At 42.6% G+C, this 22661-nt stretch overlaps 1 protein-coding gene across 12 annotated transcripts in view; it reads left to right on the top strand.

Moving 5' to 3' along the window:
• CDC42BPB (CDC42 binding protein kinase beta) overlaps positions 1 to 22661 on the top strand; it is a 117066-nt gene that overhangs the window by 14082 nt on the left and 80323 nt on the right. For all 12 annotated transcript variants that reach the window (XR_010600766.1, XR_006176362.2, XR_006176361.2 and 9 more), the window contains exon 2: positions 20863 to 20954. Coding sequence is in view for 8 of the 12 variants with exons in the window: in XM_065593652.1 (XP_065449724.1) it covers positions 20863 to 20954 (92 nt within the window). In the remaining 4 variants the exon portion in view is untranslated. The remainder of the gene's footprint in view (positions 1 to 20862; positions 20955 to 22661) is intronic.

The following is a 22661-nucleotide window of genomic DNA, read 5'->3' as shown; positions in this document are numbered from 1 at the left end:
AGCTGACCTAAGTCAGGGAACCCTGGGCTTGAGTGGCAACATTGCATTTTAGCCCTAGGTTAAGGATTTTCTGATCCATGCTCAAACCGAGGTTTCTGGCATCTGCGCTTCAGTGCACAGACTTGAGTCAGAGAAACCCTATCCCAGAGTGCCTAGCGTTGCACCCCTTCCCCGTCCCCGTTTTGACACTCTAGCCCTATGAATGCATTGCACTGTGAGAAAACTCTACTGCTCACCCTGCTTCTTAACTGTGATGGTGCTGTTGATGGGACTCAGGTGCCCATAAGGAGCACAGAAACGGCATAATTAGCTCCTTTGGTAGCTGTCTCAGGGTACATCTACACTACAGCGGGGAGTCGATTTAAGATACGCAAATTCAGCTACGTGAATAGCGTAGCTGAATTCGACGTATTGCAGCCGACTTACCCCGTTGTGAGGACGGCGGCAAAATCGACTTCTGCCGCTTTTTGTCGGCGGCGCTTACTACCACCTCTGCTGGTGGAGTTAGAGTGCCGATTCGGGGATCGATTGTCGCGTCCCGATGGGACGCGATAAATCGATCCCCGAGAGGTCGATTTCTACCCGCCGATTCAGGCGGGTAGTATAGACCAGACCTCCGTAGAATGACTGCCGTTTGAGAAGGCTTTCTACTGAACTACCATCTAATCTGAGAATTGGGCCCTCCATCACTAGGCTGAGTCACATTGGCAGGAAAATGCCCCATGTGCACCTGTTCTGAGGATAATTAGGACATCAGTCTCCGGGGTTATCAAACTATTAAAATGAAACTTTGAAATTCTTAATTTTTAAAATGAGATGTTCAGTGAAGGGAAGTTTTGGGGCTAGGTCTCGCTCACCACCCTCATGCTGCACATTGCTGGGGCAACTCTGCACATGCAGACCCAAGGAAAGGGGAGGAGGGGGCACAGAGAGGAGTGGAGACCAAGCGGCTGCCCTGCAGGGAGTGGGAGCAGCTAGAGTGTTGGGTGTCATCCTCCCCCAGCTGTGCTGAGCCAGGGGCTCTGCCCCCCTTCCCCCGTCCCACAGGACAGTCATTTGGTCCTCACTCCACATTCTGTGCTCGCCCCCCTACCCCTGGGAGGGGGCTTCATGTGCAGAGATGTCTGGGCTATGTGCACCAAAATCTGGCTGTGCTCTTTGTAAAAAGCTTCTTCTGATTGGTCTCCATTGAAAATCCTGCAGGTTTTCTGATAATGTGCTTGCAGACCAGTGTTCAGCACGCAGTAGGTTAATGATGGCTTGAGCTTCTGCTGTTTTACAAGGCAGATGTGGCTTCCATTTGCAACAGAGTGCAATAGACTGCACCACAGATTATCTGCTTAGAGAGGGGACTAAGAAAGTTGCCCCATGGAACTCCGGTTTTATGCCCAGAGCCGGAGCGAAGCAATGCAAAAATTTGATTGTCAGATGCAAATTTATATTTAATTTCCTTTTGGTCAGATTGTCACTTGCAAGTGAGAACCCAGTGGCAATGCACATACATAAATTCTGGGCCTGTAGCAGCGGATTCCCAGAATCGGTCAACTTGAATTTGGGGAAGGTTTTCCTTGGCCATCCCCAACACAGTAGGAAATAGAGCCCTGCAGTGGGACTGGGATCCCATGGGTTCCACAGGACCCACTACCATAATAGCAGGAGCAGGATAAAAATTCAAGAAACAATGTGGGTTGAAGTGGGAGAGGGTATTGCAGGGCAGGATGGGAGTGGGAGCTCTAGTCCCTGTAGGGCTGTAGTAGGAAACGTGTATTTTTAAATCCACAGATGGTTAGAATGCAATTTCTAAAAAAACATTTTGAGGGCTGCTGAACACTTCACATTGCTGTAAACTTAATTATTGCTCAGAAATATTAATGACATATGCTGTGTACTTGAGGTGAAATATTCTTTTGTTAGTGAGTGCCACTATGTTCTTAGTGTTCACTCTTAAGGGCAAAGAATGTCTCTGTTCGTGTGTGGACAGCATGCCATAGGTACTACCAGAATAAAAATGTTTGTTCTTTGAATATCCTTGTGATACCATGAGCTGTGTATTACTTAGGCCAGGTCTACTTTATAAATTTACATCAGCATAACTGTGTCACTCAGTGACGCAGGTATAATGACCTAATCCCTGGTGTGGACAGCGTTAGGTCAGTGGGAGGGTGTCTCCCGTTGACATAGCTACCACCTCTCATGCAGTTGCACCACCGCAGTGATCTGAGTGTAGACTTGCCCTGTATCCCTACTACAAAATTTGGCAATAAAAACAGTTGAAACACACACAAGTTCTTAAGTGATATGTAAAGACTGTTACAAAACATTCTCCTTCCAATACCATCAGCACAACTCCTTGGGCTTGGGGTGCACCTGCACATTCCTCACAAGCCAAAACCCTCAGAAAATCTCTGACTGCTGTGTATGTTGGGCAGGTGGCTGGGTAAGGGCAGAACCCCCTTCTTCAAGCCGTAGAATGCCCTGTGAAGCTTGACAGGGGAATATGATCCTTCTGACACCCTCAGTTTCTTCTGGCCTTTAATTATTCAGAATCTTCGTAACCATTTTTATATTTCCACTTAATTAGCCAGGTAACCACCTTATCCATAGTTAAAAAACCAATATTATACAAGATTGTATTTTAAGGAAAGATAGACTTTGTCACTTCTATTAGATGTGCAGAGTAGAACAATTGAAATTGTAAGCACTTTTCATATCTTCAGAATCATTAAATCTAATGCATCACTTCAAATAATATTTATATTAGCGGTTACTTCAAATGTATGCTTGGTAGTTGCAAAATAAATATGACTCTAAAGGTTTTATTGGAAAATGTGCTTGAGTAATTTACCTTTAGATCTCCGTGGAGATTCTACGAAAATACTAATTTATTGGAGACGAAAATGGGTGACAGCTGGTGGAAGATAATGGATTATCCCTTTGTTGGAGAGAGGAGTGGGCAAGTAAAAGGCCTTCTTTTAACTTCAACCTCCCCTTTCTCCAGCACTTATAAACCTAGTGGACAGATTCCTGGTTCTTGAGAGAAGGATATGATAAATGTTTTATGCCACTTTTCTTTTAAAGCTTCATTATCGGTGAAAGAAGTCTAAGTAGAGATGATAATTCACGGAAGAGGAAATCCTCACTCAATCTACTTCTGATCTTTTGCACTTATCCAGAAATACTACAAATCCGGAGAGAGACCCATCAGTATATGAATTAAGAGGCTGCAAGTACTTCAGTTAAAAGTACTGGGAGATGTAGTACTTCCAAGTGCTCAATTGGAAACTAACAACTGATATAATTTACAGTAAAAATTCACCTATGCTGCGTTCGTCACATCTAAAAAAACCTGTCAAGTACCTCCAAGAGGGAGAACTTGAAACAAGATTGTACACTAACTTGCCTTGTAAGCAAGCATTTTAAATAACAAAAAGATGAAAAATGGAGAGTCCAGAGGAGAGCAACAAAAATGATAAAATTTTTAGAAAACCTGAGGAAAGGTTTAAAAAAGAAATCTGTGTGTTTAGTCTTGGGAAAAGAAGACTGAGGGGGACCTGGTAAGTTTTCAGTTATGTCAAGGGCTATTATGAAGAGAACTGTGATCAATTGTTCTCCATGTCGGCCAAAGGTAGGACAAGAAGCAAGAGGCTTAATCTGCAACAAGGGAGATTTTGGTTAGATGTTAGGAAAATCTTTCTAACTATACGGGTAGTTAAGTTCTGGAATAGGCTTCCAAGGGAGGTTGTGGAATCCCCATCATTGGAGGTTTTTAATTTTCAGACCAAATTGGACAAACACCTGTCAAGAATGGTGTATTTTTACTTGATCCTGTCTCAGCTCAGGGGGCTAGTAGAGAGAACATCTTGAGGTCCCTTCCAGCCTTGCATTATTGTGATTCTCAGTTTAGTCTCAAATTGTATATTGAAACTTCTTCAAGTGTGTTGTTTTTTTTTAAAAAGCAGGGTGTTGGCTGGATTTTTCTACTGTAAATCAGTCTTTTCACTTATATGCAGTTCCTCCATACCAAGCTGGGGCAATAAAGAATTTAGAATGACGACACTTCCTTGTAAAGGGAGCCTGTCAGCTCAGCATCCCATCAATCTTTCCTGCAGATGGAATAATCCCTTACTGAATACACCTGGACTACTGCTGCAACTTTTCCATTACATTATCAGGAAAATGACAGTCAGGAATAGGTTCTTTTTGCACTCATCAATTGATGCGAAATAGTTTAGGTTAGAATGTAGTTAGGGCAAAACTGTTGGAGAAAATATGATCGCTTGCGTTCTATGCTAGGAAATTGGCCTGTTGTGAAATAATGAGGGACAAAGGCGTGAAATTATCAACAAGAGAGCAGTTTATTTGGATCTTTGCAGGGCATGCATTGGAGACCGCTACTAAGCTATCATGATTAGGACTTCAGATTTTAAACTCAAACTCTCAAAAGTTTTTAAAAAAATTATAAACCTATGCATCAGAAGTACCCCATTCCTACTATTTGTTGGAAGTGCTGAAATCTGTCCACGAGAGAGGTCTGAATTCTAAATATTTTCCAATATTGTCTTGGAGTTTGGATCTTCAAAGGAGGTCAATTTATATGTATATATAAATTGAACCCATTGTATAACACTTGGATTTCCCCCTTTTCTTTTTCTTTTGGGAAGGGGGAGGGAAACGCAAGCAACTGTAGTTACCGGGTTCAAAAAAGAATTAGATAAGTCCATGGAGTATACGTGCATCAATGGCTATTAGCCAGAATGGGCAGGAATGCAAAACCATGCTCTGAAGCGTCCTTAGCCTCTCTACCAGAAACTGGGAATGAGTGACAGGATGGGTCACTTGATTACCTGTTCTGTTCATTCTCTCTGAAGCACCTGGCATTGGCCACTGTTGGAAGACAGGATACTGGGCTGGATGGACCATTGGTCTGACCCAGTATGGCTGTTCTTATGGTCTTAGTTTACAGTTGGTGAATAGTTTTCAGCAGCTTGGTAATGTCACCATCTAAGTAACGTTAAACTGAATGCTAGAAGAGAAGCCATAACAAAGTTACCATTGAGCAGTCTTTGTCATTGCACTGTTTCTTCACTATGGAAGTAATGTGCAGAAGTTTCCAGTCCTTAATTTTAAAGGTTGTACGGAACTGGCTTTTTAGATTAATTAATTAGCAGTATAGTATGAGCTTGGTTCTAGAATGTAAATTGAATAAGACAATGCTACATCTCTATAATTTTTTAAAACTTGAAGTCCATTATCCAACTTCATTTAAATGTGGATTTAATATTGGTAGAGGTGGCTGCAGTGACAGCCTTGGAGACTGACGTCCCTTATATACAGTAAGCAACAAAAATGCAAATTTACTTTCATTGCAGCACCAGTTTGTCTCAGCTTTGATCTTTTAAGGGGTAGTTCTGGATTTAACCCATCTCATTCTCTGCTGAAACTACTTATGAGGAGATCTGTTAGTGCTAGTTGTCATGAAAATCTGTGTCACATGGACACTGGTCCACAAGAACTAGACCGAAATCTACATCTCATGTCACATAGGATATTAAATAGCCCATGGGCTATAATCAGGGTTCTTAGTTTTCTACGATAAAACCAAAATTCTTTGATAAGAAAACCATAAAAATCTGCGCTTTTTCTGTGATTAAAATGAAATGCTGAACTTTATTTTCCCTGGCCACAATATATGGAGGTATCAATTGAACACAATGTGTTGTTCATATATTTAAAATTTTTAAGCAAGTTCAAAGCCTACCAGCGCCATCAATCATGATAATGAAATAAAATTAATAGAATTTCAATTTATTTCTTACATATACTACATATGTCTGTCAGTATTTTATATTTACAAAAATTGATTTTTTTTAAAAAATGCGCAAAAAAATAAAGCAAAAATTGCTTTTATATTACTCACTTTTTGAGTTAATACTGGTTGTTAAAATAGAGTTGCAGCATTCCAGCCACATTTTCATCTTTCAGACATGGGGTCCCTTTCTGTGCACAGTGCCCAAAGTTTGCTGAAACTTTTCGTTATCAGGCCAGGGTGGTGAGTTGGGCCGACCGAGGCTGACAGCCTGAGCCCTGCTGTTCAGGGCTGATGGCCCCAGTTCAGTTGATACGGATAGTCGGATAATGGAGGAGGAGATAAACAGGGTTCTACTTTTGTGTTTGTTTTTTCACAAAATGTAAAAACTTACCCTTTGTAAAAATGCAAATTCCATGTTTTTCTGCCTTTTTTCCCATGGCAAATGGATATCTAGGATCCCTGGTTAGAATCATTTCTGGCCACATTGTTGACTTGAATTACATTTGTATTGGCAACCTCCAGGTGGAAGGCTGTATTGTTCAGTCCCTATATACCATTGCATATGGGTTAATGTATAGAATAAAACAATTAAATATTGTAATCTTAAGGAGAGAATAAGGTGACTAGAATAAGTTGATAAAATGTTTTCCCAAAAACGTAGTGGAAAACTGGAAGTACATACGTTGGAGAAAAGAATTACATAAACTCCATTCCGTATTACTCAGATATCAAAAATAAAACTGTGAACCTAAACTAGGATATGAAGAATGAGTAATCTGACTGTTTTAAATGAATGTGATGTGGGACTGAATAGATTTTTATATGCAAGTAGAAATACTTAAGAGCTAAAACAGTGACCAAATGGGAAAAGTAGCTAAGGTTTCTTTAAGTGATATGAGAGATAAATTTTGGGGGGGGGGGGGGGATTAAAGATAGACCATAAAGAAGTAGCTGGGAGATTAAATTTGGGGTTTTTTCCTCTGTAAAGATAGTGGCTTTAGCAAGTATACCAAGGTTTATTTTAAATTTAGTCGGGACCTTTTAGTGTTGTCTCCCTGCCCTGGTCCCAGCTGCCTCGAAGGCCATACTGTCTCCATGTGGCAGAAGATTGCTGGAAGGAAATGAATGAATCTTGATTCACTTGCAGATCCTGGGAAGATTACCATTTCCAACTGAAGTTGTCTTAAAATTGTCCTGCTTCTTATACAAGTAAAAAGGAAGGAGACTGGAGATCAACAGATCAGTGTAGAGGAGGGTTTGGAACGGAGAGTCTGACACAAGCCTGCTTGGATTATAGGAGGTTCTACTTAAACTGAAGGGCTACTGACTTATGGTGTTCAAAACGGGTAGGTGGGCTTTAAACTGAATAGGAAGAAGGAAGCCTTCACTTTAATCATCTGACATGCATTTCCAAGACAACAGATGGAGTTTTGAAAGAAAAGATGAAGCACATTAACATACTGTATTATCAATACAAATGCAATAAGCATGGAAAATTAACAAGTTATGTTAAAATTATAAAACTTGAATTTATTCAGTTATAAAGAATATGATTTTGTAGATGTAAAGGAGACTTGCTTGGATGATTCTCATACCTGGGATGATTCCCATCAAACCCTTACCCTGTGTCACCCTGACAAGCCCTACACCTGAACCCCCCCATGCTGAGCCCCAACCATCCTCAGCTGGATAACCTGCAGGGTCCTATTGCCCCTGCACCCAGACCCTCCCTCAATGAGCCCCTGTGCATCCCGATCTCCCACTGAGCCGCCCACACAGAAACCTCTCATCCCACACCAAGCCCCTCCACACTTGGGGATCCTGCTGGGCTGAGCCTGCCCACCTACGCCTGGGGTGCCTGACACAGAGGGGCAGGGCCCGGGGGTGCTTCTGGGGGAGGCCTGGCCCTTGCACTGTGTCAGAGTTGGGGTCAGCCTTACTGGCGAGTCCCTGTATTGGGGGAGATGGGGGCTTCAGGGTGATCTCCCACCTCAGTGCAGCCAGTGGCCTGTGCTCCCCACTGCCATGCTGGAGCAATATTTATTTATTGACAAATAAAACTTGCAGAATTTTAAAATATTGTGTGCATAATTTTTTTGGCATAGAATTCCCTCAGGAGTAACACTTTGTATCAGCTTGGTTCCCTAATGACCTTACTGAGCCCCGTTGCTGTGCACAACCTGATAACCCTTCTTTCCCTGCATGCTTCCAGGCAGACACAATGGGAGGCTGGTCCAAGGGATAGAACCTAGGTTTCTGTGTAGTAATGCAACCAGACCAGCCATTAATGTTTTGATTAGTCAAATATTGACATTTGTAACTGTACCTTAGAGTGATTTTTTTTTTTTTATAGTTGTCAGCAATAGTGTTTGGCTCTAGTAGTGTGACTTTGTGGGTTTTCTGTAACAACTGGTTGGGCAACAAAAGTTCATTTTACAGTTTTGAATAACTGTTTTATATTGACATGAGGTGATGAATGGAAGAATAGGATGAAGTGTAGAAATAAACTAAACAAATCTATTATATATTCTCCCTGAAATCTGTGCATTTCACAAAAATCCTTGTGAATTTTGAGAAGTTCTGCAGTGGATTTTGCTAACGTTCTCCATAAAGTTAAAGTTCTGTATTATGAGCCTCTGAACAACTTGAGCTACTGCAAATAGTCTAGGTACTGGCTGCAGTAGTTGCCTGTCACATGCCTTCATGGACTTTTGCCTGAGGGAGAGGTTTTACTTTCACTGACCTTTTTAATTAGAGCTCCAGCTGTAAGGAAATTGTGAAACTGGGTGTGTTTTAAGGGGAAGTGGGATGAACAGAAAAATGTGCCACATCTGTACTTAATGTGGGCATTGCTGTCTGACCCTCTTCAGATGGAAGTATAATATATGTATAATATTTTAAATGCCCCTGTCTTGGTGCAGTGAACACAGCTTACAGTTTACTTTAGACCTTGACAGAGATGCCAAAGAAATATTTGACACCTGATAAACCAGATTTCTCTCAAATCACGTGCGCCTCTGCTCTGCTTCAACAAAGAGTTCTAAAGCTGAATTAGTCACTAGAGAAGAAAAACTTCCCTAGATGCTCATGCTGTATAATAGCACTGGTTATTTTCAATTAATAATGGATAGAGAAATGTTTGGTGGTAAGATTTTTGAAAGTATATATTGCATATTTTATTCATCACCACCGCCCTTTGCTTGTTGTTTGTCTTAACTTGTGGGACAGTGGCTGGGTTTGACCTGTATCTGGAAAAACCAAGGCTATGTCTATGCTGCGTACCTTAAGCGGCACAGCTGTGCCACTGTAAGGTCTTCCGTGCAGCTCTCCTGCTGGCAAAATAAAACCACCCCAACAAGTGGTGGTAGCTTTGTTGGTGGGAGGGCGTCTCCCACTGACAGCTGTCCCCGCCGGTGCTTTTCGTTGGCAAAACTTTTTTTTGTCGGTCCGAGGTGTGTGTTTCACATCCCTGACCAACAAAAGTTTTACTGACAAAAGTTCAGTGTAGGCCTATTCTTACTCGTTGTGGGTGGTGATGTGATGCAGACAAGTGATTACTTTGTTTTTAATAGGTTATGTTGTGGTTTTAAGGTTTAGAAATCAAGCACAAACTCTGTCCCTTTGTAGGTATTCTGGAAATGTAGTTGCTTAAATATAAATTTGTCAGTTTATGGAATATAAAGTGAAATGTTGTACATTGCCTGCCCCTGCTATAACTCAAACTTTTTGGCCATCGGGTTTCAGAAATTGTATGGAGGACTGGTTAGGGGAGGCTGTGCCTCCCCAAACAGCCAGGCGTGGCCCGGCCCCCGCCCCCTATCCAACCCCGCCCTGCCCGTCTCCTGACGGGCCCCCCCGGGACCCCTGCCCCATCCACCCCCCAGCTCTCTGGATCCTAACTGCCCCCCACCGCTGCCCTCCACTGCCCCATCCATCCCCCCTTTCCTTCCTGACCTCCATCCACCCCCCCGCTCCCTGTCCGCCCCCGACCACCCCCCCGCTACGCCCTCGAGCCCCTCCTCGCCTTCCTGACTCTCCCCCCCCCCCCCCCCCCGGACCCCTGCTCCATCCAGAACCCCCGCCCCTGACTGCCCCCCTGCTACCCCATCCAACCCCTCCTCTCCTTCCTGACTGCCCCCGGCACCCCTGCCCCATCCAACCACCCCTTCTCCCTGACCACCCCCGGAACCTCCACCCGCATTCAACCCCCCCCGTTCCCCGCCCTCTGACCGCCCCCACCCCTATCCACACCCCTGCTCCGACCACCCCCAAGCTCCCCTGCCCTCTATCCAACCCCCTCCCCCGCTCCCTGACCACACTGTCTGGAGCACCAGTGGCTGACGGCGCAGCTGCACCAGGACAAGCAGCCGCGCTGCCTGTCTGGAGCCAGCCACGCGTAGCACAGAGCACCGGGTCAGGCCGGGCTCTGCAGCTGTGCTACCCCAGGAGCTCGCAGTCCCGCCGCCCAGAGCATTGCACCCGCGGCACAGTGAGCTGGGGCTGTGGGGGAGGGAGGACAGCAGGGGAGAGGCCAGGGGTGAGCCTCCCGGGCCAGGAGTTGAGGGGCCAGGCAGAATGGCCCCACGGGCCGGATGTGGCCCCGCGGGCCCTAGTTTGCCCACCTCTGAGTTACAGCATATGGTCATCAGTGTAGGCAAAATTTTTAGCTTGCAGTATGACCTACAAATCAACCGAAGCTCAAAGAAAATCAGTTCAGTAATTTTAAAGTAGTGGACATTTTAAATTTTAAATTTGTCCTGAGTCAGAAATGGCCAAATTTAGAAAATCACATAATTTTGAGTCCACCTGAAAAAGAATGAAAACTCCAAATTTGTTTTGAAACATTCATAACTCTTAACACTACTGAACAGAAAGCTATAATTCACCTTGCTTTTTTTAGAACATTATCATGTAATTGTGAAGTGGGTGGATTTTTAGTCCTATTGGCAGTTTCCTTTTAATAGAATGAAAGAAGCTGAATCATTGATATTCTACTACCTGGAACTCTACAGACTCCTCCATTAGCATGGAGCAGTCTTTGAAAGATTGTTGTACTTTAATTGACATCTTCTGAACTTACTACTGTCCCACAGTGCATTTGTCACTGTGTAGGTCAGTGGTTCTCAAACTAGGGCCGCTGTACGTTCAGGGAAAGCCCCTGGCGGGCCAGGCCGGTTTGTTTACCTGCCGTGTCAGCAGGTTTGGCCACGGTTCGCTGCTCCAGGCCAATGGGGGCTGCAGGAAGCGGCGCGGACTGAAGGATGTGCTGGCTGCCCTTCCTGCAGCCCCCATCCGCCTGGAGCGGCGAACCGCGGCCAATGGGAGCCGCGATCGGCCGAACCTGCTGACACGGCAGGTAAACAAACCGGCCTGGCCCGCCAGGGGCTTTCCCTGAACGAGCAGCGGCCCTAGTTTGAGAACCACTGGTGTAGGTGACCTTTTGGGTTGCATTTGTCTGTACTTGTGACACAGGGCCAAGTTTTCCAGAAATCCCTGACTTGTACAAATAATGGTACATTAACTTAGATTGTATTGCACGCTGCTTCTAATCACAAAGAAACATAACAAGAAGAAGCCACTTTTTCAAATGTGGCATAAGTTGGCTACAGTCAGACATTAAGCTGTTTGCCCGTATCTGGGATGGCAGAGACTTAGTCCCGGTTCAGATCTGTATTCCAGAACATCCTGGTCTCTGACTTGATTTGCAAATGCCATTGTCAGCTGGGAATTACTCTATCAGGGAAAAAATGCTAGGAGAAAGTAAAAGGGCTGAAGATGAAATATAATAACTCATTGGATGCCATCATTTGCTTTGGGACAGGGAGGGAAATCCGCCCCTTTATGCTGGGATGGGACTGCATTGTTAGCACTTTTATCAATGAAGATCCTTCTGTGATGCTTTCTTGGCATACCCAGGACTGAGAGTCAATTGTTACCCCTTGCCTCCAATGAGAGGAAGACTTGCTGGTGTTTAACTGATCTGTTGGCCACCCAAACAATCTCGGGGCTCTGTCAGCCCTAGCTTTGCCTTGCAGTTTACCAGTAGGTGCATCCCAAGTCCCATAGAAGAATTCCACCTGTCATGTCCATCCCTTAATCACAGGACACTCATGCAAGGGGAGGGCGTACACACAAGTTTGTTTGGTTCAGCTGGAAGTCTGCTTCTATATAACATCACAGCACTGAGATATATTAATAGTGAAAACAATCATAAGTTTGTTAAAGTTTAAGATTGAGGAGTTAGAGTCAGGATAGTAATGAAAACAAATGATTACATATAAACAAAATCATAAAATGCAAAGCTGGAATTGTACTTATCAATGGCTATCTTTCCTATATAATAAAGTAGATTTCCTCCCAAAGGGCCTGTCTTTTGCAGAACTAGCTGGTTTCAGATAAACTAGAATCCAAGTGTTCATGAAGCATGCCCCTCCATCAGGAGTTTTTCTCAGTGAATGGATAACAAAACGTCTCTCTGTAATCTCTTTATATTCTTCAAAGCTCTTCTTCCCCTCTCCCCAGAGACAGGACAACCCCCTGTGGTTTAATCTTTGATGTCATCCCATCCCCTTGTTGACTAAATATGTGAATTGGGCTCCCATTGTGTTGATTTACCATGCTTACTTTACATGTGAACCAAGATACATTCTAACTCCTATCTGGAATAAACTTGTTTTTTCTCTTTGGTTGGAGACTGACTTTAAAATGTACTTTCAGTGCATATACACAATTCCGTAAATATTATCCGTACATGCAGCATGCAATGATTGAGGATCAGTGTGACATAAGCTTTTATTAGAGACCTTATATTATTTTCTTTATGGATAAATATTATGAAAGTGGTGTGCTGGATGTAGTGAATTTCAGGCCTGCCAAGAGTTGCTGTTACAGAACAATATACCCGTTGCCAGCTGGCGTTGAGGCGTTCTTAGGGTCACAGCTTCTAGGAGGCATCTGGCACCAGGTTGTTGAGGAACCAAGATAGAGGGAGGAGAATGCCTCTTTTCAGAACCATTTGAAACTCAGAAGTGAACCAGGACCTGGAGAGGCCTTTTGACTCTTCCAGAATCACGAGACCTCCTCACAGGATCTTGGACTCTAGAGATTACTGATGAACAAGTTCAGAAGAAGATGAGGACTGCTACACAAGGTATGTTATCTATTCTCATTATTACTGATGCTCTTTCATGCTTTTGTGCTGGAGGTCCTAATGAATGTCACCATTACTGGGGGATGTAACTTCATAAGAGAACTTAACCATCCTCCCCCTCCAAATTCATGGCACTGCAACAGTGCACGTGGCAATTTTTTTTCTTTCTCTCTGACACTTCAGGTTTGGCAGCTTTCTCATTTGCCCTTCTTCCCCTCTCCCTTATCCCCCCCAAATTTCAGTCAGTATTTATCTATGATTAAGTATAGAAAAAGTAAAAACAAGGTTATTTAAGATACATATTAGATGCCATGTCTCCCCTCCCCCAGGCATGTATTACTACACAGAAGCTGTCAGCCTGTACACCAGACTAGTGCATCTGTTTAGCTGTCTGCTCTTATCTAGTTGTGATTACATGTCATTCTGCTTGAAACACAGGCATAAGCATTTTTTGATAGCACACTGCTCAGCATCAACCACAGGCAGAGTGGGGTGGAATAATGGTTTTGTCCAACTTCCCTGCCAGCCAACAAGGCTGTGTCATCAGTCTAGCAGAGAACTACTACTTGATCTATAATTTTTTCCCTGGTTCTCTTGAGTAATCTCATATCTTTGGTAAAGCCAATGCTCGAGTTGGCAATCAAATTTATTGGGTAATTCTAACTCTTCCTTCCCCCCCACACACCCCCTTCCAGAGCTCACTATGGGTATGTCTACCTGGGGATAAAAAACTGTGGCTGTCCCGGTTCAGCTGACTCGGCTCATGGGGCTCAGGGCTTTGGGGCTGAAAAATTACTGTGTAGACATTTTGTGGTACCTTGTGAGGGTGGAGGGTCCCAGAGTTCAGGTTCCAGCCCATGCCTGAATGTCTACACAGCAATTTTTAGCTCCACGAGCCAGAGTGAGCTGACCCAAGCCAGCTGTGGCCATGCCAAGGGGCTTTTATCCCTGTGTAGACATACCCTATGCTTTTCCAGTCCTTAAGTGTTCACTGTTACCATCTGGGAAAGTTGCTCAACTGCAGACTTATTATCCTTGCCCCTGCTCACTTCCTTTCCCTTGATTGGAACCTTCGGCATAAATCTTTCACCTGTTAGATCCTTTGTACTGAATTTATGTTACTCCTATTCCCCTCTGAACCACTTTCACCAAAAGTCAGTTTAAAACTTGGAAGACATTTAGATTTATATCCTTACTACTTCACATCTAAGGACAGAGTGCCTAATAAGCCACCGAAATTCAGAATTAAATAACTTTTACCATATTCTGTGATGTGGATGTCTGTACAATAAATAAACCTATTAACCCCTCCTTATTTTACATTTCAGTGACTGCTTCTGCAAGAGGGTTATGACTAGGAAATACTGCAGTATCACAAAGCAGGAGAAGGAACAGGTTTGCTGGAACACAGAATGCTTAACCAGCCTGAAACTGGAAGAACAAGAGAAGATTTGTGTGTCTGCCTTCAGAGGACCCTGCAAAGGGATGCTAACAGAGTTACTTTGTGAAGAACAAACTGAACTTTTTTTGAATGTCGACTTAGTGAAGAAGACTCAAGCAATGGCAGACTATATCCATCATGGTAGTCGAATACAGCCGCAAGAACAAGAGTTCACTGTAAACTTCTGAGGAAGTACGTGGAGGACCAAAGGCAACTTGTATTATCCTATTCATAGGCCCCGTACTTGTTCATCAGTTACCAGCTCCTCAGCATAGTGGTGTAATAGTAGTAGCCCGTAATGGACTGCCTGATATTCACCTGCTTCTTCTTATGTATTCCCGTGATGCACTCCATGTGTCGAACAGCCAAGCGAAGAAATCCTAGGCCAGTTGCTTCCTGTCCCTGTGGTTCAGAAACCATGTCTTGTTTTTATGTGGGGTTTTGCATCATTACCTATTTCAGCAGGCCTGTATGTTTGGAGTGTTTAAATAAAGTTGTGTGTTTAGCATTTTTCTGCATGTTTACAGATCATCAGGCATGCTTGGATTTACCCTCAAGATCTGTCCTGTTCCTTGGGCCTCCATTTAAGATTAATCCAGCAGAAAATCATTGGAACCCCCCCCCCCCCGACTATTCAAAACAGGTGCCACTAAATCAGACAAATGCTAGCACCTGCTGAGTCACAGTTCCAGATTAACCCATATGCTCTGGGAATGCTCCTATAACAGTATGTTTTGGGTAGAACTTAATTGCAGTTACAATTTTCCTATCAAATAAAATTGTGATACAAGCTAAACATGTAATTTTAAACCTAGTGGATGTTAGTTGGAAGCTGAATAAATTTGAAAAACTTTGGCTTACCAGAGCACTAATCGCTAAAAGACTAGTACTATAAAAATGGACATCCAAAAAACTACCGAACAATTTAGGACTATAGACATCCTAAGCTTGGCCACCATGGAACGAATTGTATACTGTAACAGAAATACCAAAGAGAAATTCTCAGGTATGGCATGCTTTTCTAGAAGTATCTGAATGATCTTATTAAATCCAGGGGACTCCTCCTTGTCTCTCCCTCCTCTCTGACCGCTTCCTTCCCTCCCTGTCTCTACACCCCTCCTGAATTTTGCGTCTATTTTTTTAAAATTTTACTTCAATTAGATTTTGATAAATTTTGTTTTTGTAAATTGTGTAATACAGTTTATACAAATAGATTTATATTTTAACCATATTATATCCATGTTTCAAGTATCACTAAACTTAGGTAGCCAATGGTTAATATATTATGGGAAGCTGATGTATAGTTTATTTTCTCTCTGTATCTGTATATTTTAAAAAATTAATAAAAAGCTAATAGAAAAAAAGACACTAGTTCTGGTCATAATGTCTGCACCAAAAATCACAAATATAAAGCCATGATAAATGTAAACACTGTTATAGGAGGACAGATCCATTTCGCTGCCTCCAACCACCACCAGCTAAAGAAACAATAAGCATCAAATGCTAATATTTCACTGTGCCTCTTTCAGGCTCCAATCAACCTCCATTCCACTCTGTGTTTTTGAAATCTGAATACAAAGCATCTTTGATTTGGCTTGCACACTTGGTGCAGGCGGCATCCCCAACAATCACAGCATCACTCTGTAGCTGTATGTGGTTTGCAGCAAGGTTCGCTGGCTGCCTCAGTTCAGTCTGTTAAGCACCTTGCCTTCACAAATGCTGTGCAGAATAGAACAGGTAGACATAAAACTCTTATAGCTGATCATACTGCCACTTTACCTTTGGAAGGTGCTCCCCACTATATGCTTGGAAATCTTTTCTGGCCCTATAATTGCTGCTCAGTGTCTTATGGGAAGACAACTGAGAATCCTTCTAAACTTCATACTTGTGCTGTTTGGGGGAAAAACTGTCAGCAGTACAAGTAGGTAGAACTCTCATGGAGGACACACTTTTCCCTTCCCCCTCCCCACGGCTTTTCTCCCCGAAATATGGATAGTATAGAAGTGTGGAGGAAGGCCTTTTTTACAAGCAGCCAGGCAAGGATTGAGGAGAATGGGGAGGCTCTGTATTTTATGAGGTGTGGAGATTGGGGAACTAGGGGGCTTCCGCATTCTCTAGCAATTGATGGTAAGTTCCAAAGGCATTGGATATTGACTAGCCAAAAGCAGATGTGAAAAATGGAACATCCTGCCACCATTCTTCAGCAGCCATGTTGGAGAGAGCTGATGTCTAGAATCTGATCAAGGTTGGGGGTGGAAGTTTCTTCCTTCTATAGTTGCCTCAAGCTAGTAGGTGTCAAAATTTTCTCTGTCTAGCACTTAATTATAATAATGCAAACTTTCTTGTTCAATCCTTCTTGTGTTAAGTTATATGCTCACAAACTGAAGTGTAAGTGTGTGTGTGTGCGTGTGTGTGTGTGTGTGTGTGTGTGTGTGAAGTGTCCATATTGATTAAGCATTGTGAGGTTGCATCAAACCTTTATGCCCTTTAGGTTTTCCTAGGGTTTGTTTACACTGGCACTTCGTCGGCAAAACTTTTATCGAACCACAAAAGTTTTACCGATGAAAAGCTCTGGTGTGAACGGCGCTTACAAAGCTGCTGCCGTTCATGGGGCGTGGAAGTGTTTTGTCAGCAGGAGGGAGCTCGCTCCTGCTGACAATCAGCAGCTATACTGCGCTCCTTTTAGCGGTACGGCTGTAGCGGCACAGCTGTGTCGCTAAAAGCCTCGTAGTGTAGCCATAGCCTTAGTTTAGTGGAGCCAGGAATGCCATATTATTGCTTCCTATAGTCACAGACCACTATACATCATCTTGTTCCAGGTCCCATTATAATTGTTTCTTTTTCCAAAACAAACTTAAATCTAAAAACTTGGGGTCTGAAACTGAGAAGAAGATAAATCTTTTTAAAATTTATACATTTCTCCATTGAGCACCACTGCCATTGAATAAAGTGAAAGTGATGAAAGGCTACTTATGCAGTGCACTTTATCTGTGAAACTCCATGAGCCAGCCCCAAGTAAAAAATTTGACACATCTGCTATTTTCCCCACATACTGTTGTGTGTTTCCGGCTCCCATGTGATTTATTTGTCCCCTAACAATTATTTTTCCTTACGTGATTCGGTATTTAGTGCATTAGATTAGTGCTTTAGCTCTAGCTGTCTGATACATTTTTTTCAAGACTTATACAGTATATGATTGAGTGGATGGAGGACAGCGCATGGTGTATGAAAAGCATTGTGGGATCAATCAGAAAAGCAGAATAGGGTGTTTGTGTATATGAGAGGTGGGTTGTGGGGGAGGTTGGACAGTCAGAAAATAAGGGGGGGATATGGGAGTGGGCAGCAGAGAACACAATATAGGGAAAGAAAGTGATATATGGGGTAGAGGAAGAGAGAGAACATAAGATAAAATCACAGAAAAATATATACCACATTCTGTGATTAGAAAGAAAAAACCAAAAGAGTGAAGTCAGGAAAGAAATAAAAGAAACAGTTACATTTTGTAAAATGGAGGTCTGATTGGCATTATACAATTAAATACAGTACAGGTTTATTTCTTTAAATTGCAGAAGGAGTAGATGGGCGAGAGGGAATGAGGAGGAGCAGGTATTTTTCACCCTGAATAGTAAGCTGGTCTCTGGCTCCCAGATGGCGGATACATTTTTCAATACCTGGATACATGTATACATACAGTAACTTGTTAAACCTGTCTGAGTACTATACTAGTAGCAATATCACAGGAATGTTGTTCCTTTTGAAAGGGTGCAGTGAGGGCAAACTGGAACCTACATTCTTGAAGTCAAGAATGAAGAAAAGTTAAGGGAGTTTAAGTAAAAATGTTTCCTTATCCTCTTCATCCTTCCCCTTCAAAAACACTCCACTCCCTGCCCCTACCATATATCAACGAAAGGCCCAAAGACGGAAACATCCTTTGTATTGCCTGGTGTATCTCTAATTTGTGTCCTATTTCTTTCTATAAACTCCTCTGGAAAAGGGCTTTCTACTTGTCTTTCACAGTGCCAAGCACACATAGAGAAATAAACCTAGGTGGATGGTATAAGGAGTGTTGTGAAGAAGCAGGCAGGTGAGGTTAAGTTCAGCCAAATCATGCTGTTGGGTGTTACTATTGTAAATTGAATATTGCTTCTGAAACTTTGTTAGAAGATCCTTGTTTTAGATAGGCACATACTTTCATGTCACAGAAAGTATAGGTTTGAGACAGAATTTTAATTTTCTCTTCACACAATACTCCACCATACTTTGTGTAAAGGAGAAAATGGAAATATATTCTTCTATAACTGAAAATGTGGAAAAATTCTTTAGATGGATTTGAAATTTAAAATTAGATTAGTAATTAAAAAAAATACATTACCTTTTAGTTTGCTGCTAATATTTGTGTGGTGTACCTTGCTGAATCAGTTCTCAAAAGTTGCTACTTTGAATCTACTTAGGAATTTACCAACTCTGAATAACTTAAACCACACCCCCATGTTCACAGCATCTGAAAATGCATTTCATTTATTCAAGCTACATTTCTTTTTTGCACAAACAAGAAATATCTGATTAAATAGTTATAATAGAGCAAAGTATGTTAGCAACAAGGAGGTCAGGGAAAGTGTGGGACCCTTACTGAATGGGGGAGGCAACCTAGGACAGATGATGTGGAAAAAGCTGAAGTACTCAATGTTTTTTTTTGCCTCAGTCTTCACAGATAAGGTTAGCTCCCAGACTGCTGCACTTGGCAGCACAGTATGCGGAGGGGGTGAGCAGCCCTCAGTGGTGAAAGAACAGGTTAAGGACTATTTTAGAAAAGCTGGATGTGCACAAATTCATGGGTCCAGATCTAATGCATCCAAGGGTGCGGAGGGTGTTGGCTGATGTGATTTCAGAGCCATTAGCAATTATCTTTGAAAACTCGTGGCGATCAGGGCAGGTCCCAGATGATTGGAAAAGGCAAATATAGTGCCTGTCTTTTTTTAAAAAAGGGAAGAAGGAAAATCTGGGGAACTACAGATCGGTCAACTTCACCTCAGTCCCTGGAAAAATCATAGAGCAGGTCCTCAAGGAATCCATTTTGAAGCACTTGGAGGAGGGGAAGGTGATTAGGAACAGTAAACATGGATTCACCAAGGGCAAGTCATGCCTGACCAACCTGATTGCCTTCTATGATGAGATAACTGGCTCTGTGGATATGGGGAAAGCGGTGGACTTGATATACCTTGACTTTAGCAAAGCTTTTGTTACGGTCTTCCACAGTATTCTTGCCAGCAAGTTAAAGTAGTATGGATTGGATGAATGGACTATAAGGTGGATAGAAAGCTGGCTAGATTGTCGAGCTCAATGGGTAGTGATCAATGGCTTGATGTCTAGTTGGCAGCCAGTATCAAGCGGAGTGCCCCAGGGTTCGGTCCTGGGGCCGGTTTTGTTCAACATTGTCATTAATGATCTGGATGATGGGATGGATTGCACCCTCAGCAAGTTTGCGGATGACACTAAGCTGGGGGAAGAGGTAGATATACTGGAGGGTAGGGATAGGGTCCAGAGTGACCTAGACAAATTGGAGGATTTGGCCAAAAGAAATCTGATGAGGTTCAGCAAGGACAAGTGCAGAGTCCTGCACTTAAGACAGAAGAATCCCATGCACTGCTACAGGTTGGGGACCGAGTGGCTAGGCAACAATTCTGCAGAAAAGGACCTAGGAGTTACAGTGGATGAGAAGCTGGATATGAGTCAACTGTGTGCCCTTGTTGCCAAGAAGGCTAACGGCATATTGGGCTGCATTAGTAGGAGCATTGGCAGCAGATCGAGGGAAGTGATTATTCCCCTCTATTCGACACTGGTGAGGCCACATCTGGAGTATTGTGTCCAGTTTTGGGGCCCCCCCACTACAGAAAGGATGTGGACAAATTGGAGAGAGTCCAGCGGAGGGTAACGAAAATGATTAGGGGGCTGGGGCACATGACTTATGTGGAGAGGCTGGGGGAACTGGGCTTATTTAGGCCTTGTCTACACTACAGGGGGAGATCGATCTAAGTTATGCAACTTCAGCTACGTGAATAATGTAGCTGAAGTTGATGTACTTAGATCTACTTACCACGGGGTCCACACTATGCTATGCCAATGGGAGACACTCTCCCGTTGGCTCCCCTTGTGCTTCTCGTTCAGGTGGAGTACAGGAGTCTACGGGAGAGCGATCTGCGGTTGATTTAGCAGGTCTTCACTAGACCTGCTAAATTGGCCACCGGTGCATTAATCATCATGCTTTGATCCCCTGATAAGTGTAGAGAAGCCCTAAGTCTGCAGAAGAGAAGAGTGAGGGGGGATGTAGCTCAGCTGTTCTCAGTGATGGCAGATGACAGAACAAGGAGCAGTGGTCTCAAGTTGCAGTGGGGGAGGTCTAGGTTGGATATTGGGAAAAAGTATACTTCCATGTGTTAATTTTAATTTTTACTTTTTTAACAGCAAAACCATTTACACAATTGGTGAAGGAAATGCAACTTCATCGAGATGACTTTGAAATTATAAAAGTAATTGGAAGAGGTGCATTTGGCGAGGTAAGTAGTCTTTGCAATTCATTGTTAGATACTTTGAACAATGTTAGTTATTGGTAAAATATATTGTATAATGTGTGTGTTTGATACCTTTGAATCTCTATCCCCATTTAGCTCAGGTAGGGGCAAAGGAGCTTTCTTTTCCCTCTCTAAAGTCTCCTGTGAGGAAGGATAGGACAGAGCTTTTTTGCTACTCTGTTGTTTTTCCAGCCTCATATTTTGGGTTTTTAGTCTCCATTAATGTAGTCTCCAATATCTGCCTATGCTGTCACTTAGAGCTTTCCTAAACAATAAGAATGTGAAACTGGACTGTATGCATCTGTATAGTTTTTCATGTTACTGCCCACAAGTTCCTGAGTAGCAGCAGTGACAATCTTAATTTCATTTAGCTGCTTGTCAGAGCTATGAGAAGCCACAGAGGCAGTGGAGTTAGGTATCTGACTACAAACTCAAGAAGACAATACTGCAGTGGGTTTATATTCTTGTATTTGGAAGGTTGCCTTCACAATCACAGAAACTTGTTTAAATGAAAAGTTTGCATTTTTTGTGTTCAAAATTGAAGCCTTAAGCTCCCTCCAGTTTCTATGGAATACTTCATGCTTGTCACTGGCGAATGGATCCTTCAGCCCTGTGTACTATTAAGTAAGTGCTAGATATTATGATGACCATCATAAAACAGGACGGTAGTCAAAGACAGAAGTTGGAGCTCCATGCAAGAGTAAATAGACTCTCTTGTTTGCTAAGATAGATCAGATGCCACACTACCCAAGTCCTGTGTAAAGCAACATGCTGGAAATCTCAATTTTAACTGAATTTGAATATTATTGCTCCTATAAACTATGTACATACTATGGGAACTTCGTTAGAAACGAGTTGATTGGAATCCAGGGAATACACAGAGTTAATTCCTCTGACATCGGTGTAAATAATTAGTTAGCGTTAAAATAAGAAAATCCTAGATGCTGTAAAATGATATATAAGGCATGTAAGAGTGTAAGAAGAATCTAATTAAAACCATGCTCTGATCTATATTTTTTGTCAGCAGTTACTGGACATGACACTAATCAGGAAGGAAAAGATGTTTACGTTAAAAAAGCTGAATAGCTAAACAAACTGGACTTAAAATAAAAAAAAGGCTGAAAATTGAATTCTACTCTGTTCAATATCAAATGTGGATATATCCACTTTTAAAATTTTTCAAAACACTTCTGAAAACTATCAGTTGCTATAGTTTTACACAGGAACATTTGAGCATTTGCTTCAAAGCTGGTGATTTTATACAGTTTGTCTTAATGTTATTTCTATTACGATAATGCCTGGAGTCAGGCATTTTTCTAGACATTATGCAAACAAAGGAAGCCGTGGTCCCTGCTTCAGAGTGTATTCAGGCTAAATTAGACGCCACGTGGGTTTGCCTGCACAGATACAGAATTGATGCCTAATTTAAGGCACGATACAACAAGCTGATGTAATAAATCAATGGTTCCCAACTTGTACTATACTGACATTCCTTTTCCTTCCTCTTCTTCCCAGGTAGCCAAGATCTTCCTGTCAATTTAGAAAGATCTTTCTAGCAATATAGAAATGGCCAGGGTGGTTGCCATTTACTGACACCTGTTCATGGGACCCAGGTTGAAAATTCATGTAATGAATGAGAGATGGGAAAGTGAGAGGATGGTTAAAGCTAATAGGAAGTTAAGAATTTTTAGA

The sequence above is a fragment of the Chrysemys picta genome, chromosome 4 (genome assembly GCF_011386835.1).
Source record: "Chrysemys picta bellii isolate R12L10 chromosome 4, ASM1138683v2, whole genome shotgun sequence".
In the NCBI taxonomy this organism is placed as follows: domain Eukaryota; kingdom Metazoa; phylum Chordata; order Testudines; family Emydidae; genus Chrysemys; species Chrysemys picta.
The sequence above is the reverse complement of the archived record's forward strand: the minus strand, read 5'-3'. Positions and strand labels throughout refer to the sequence as shown.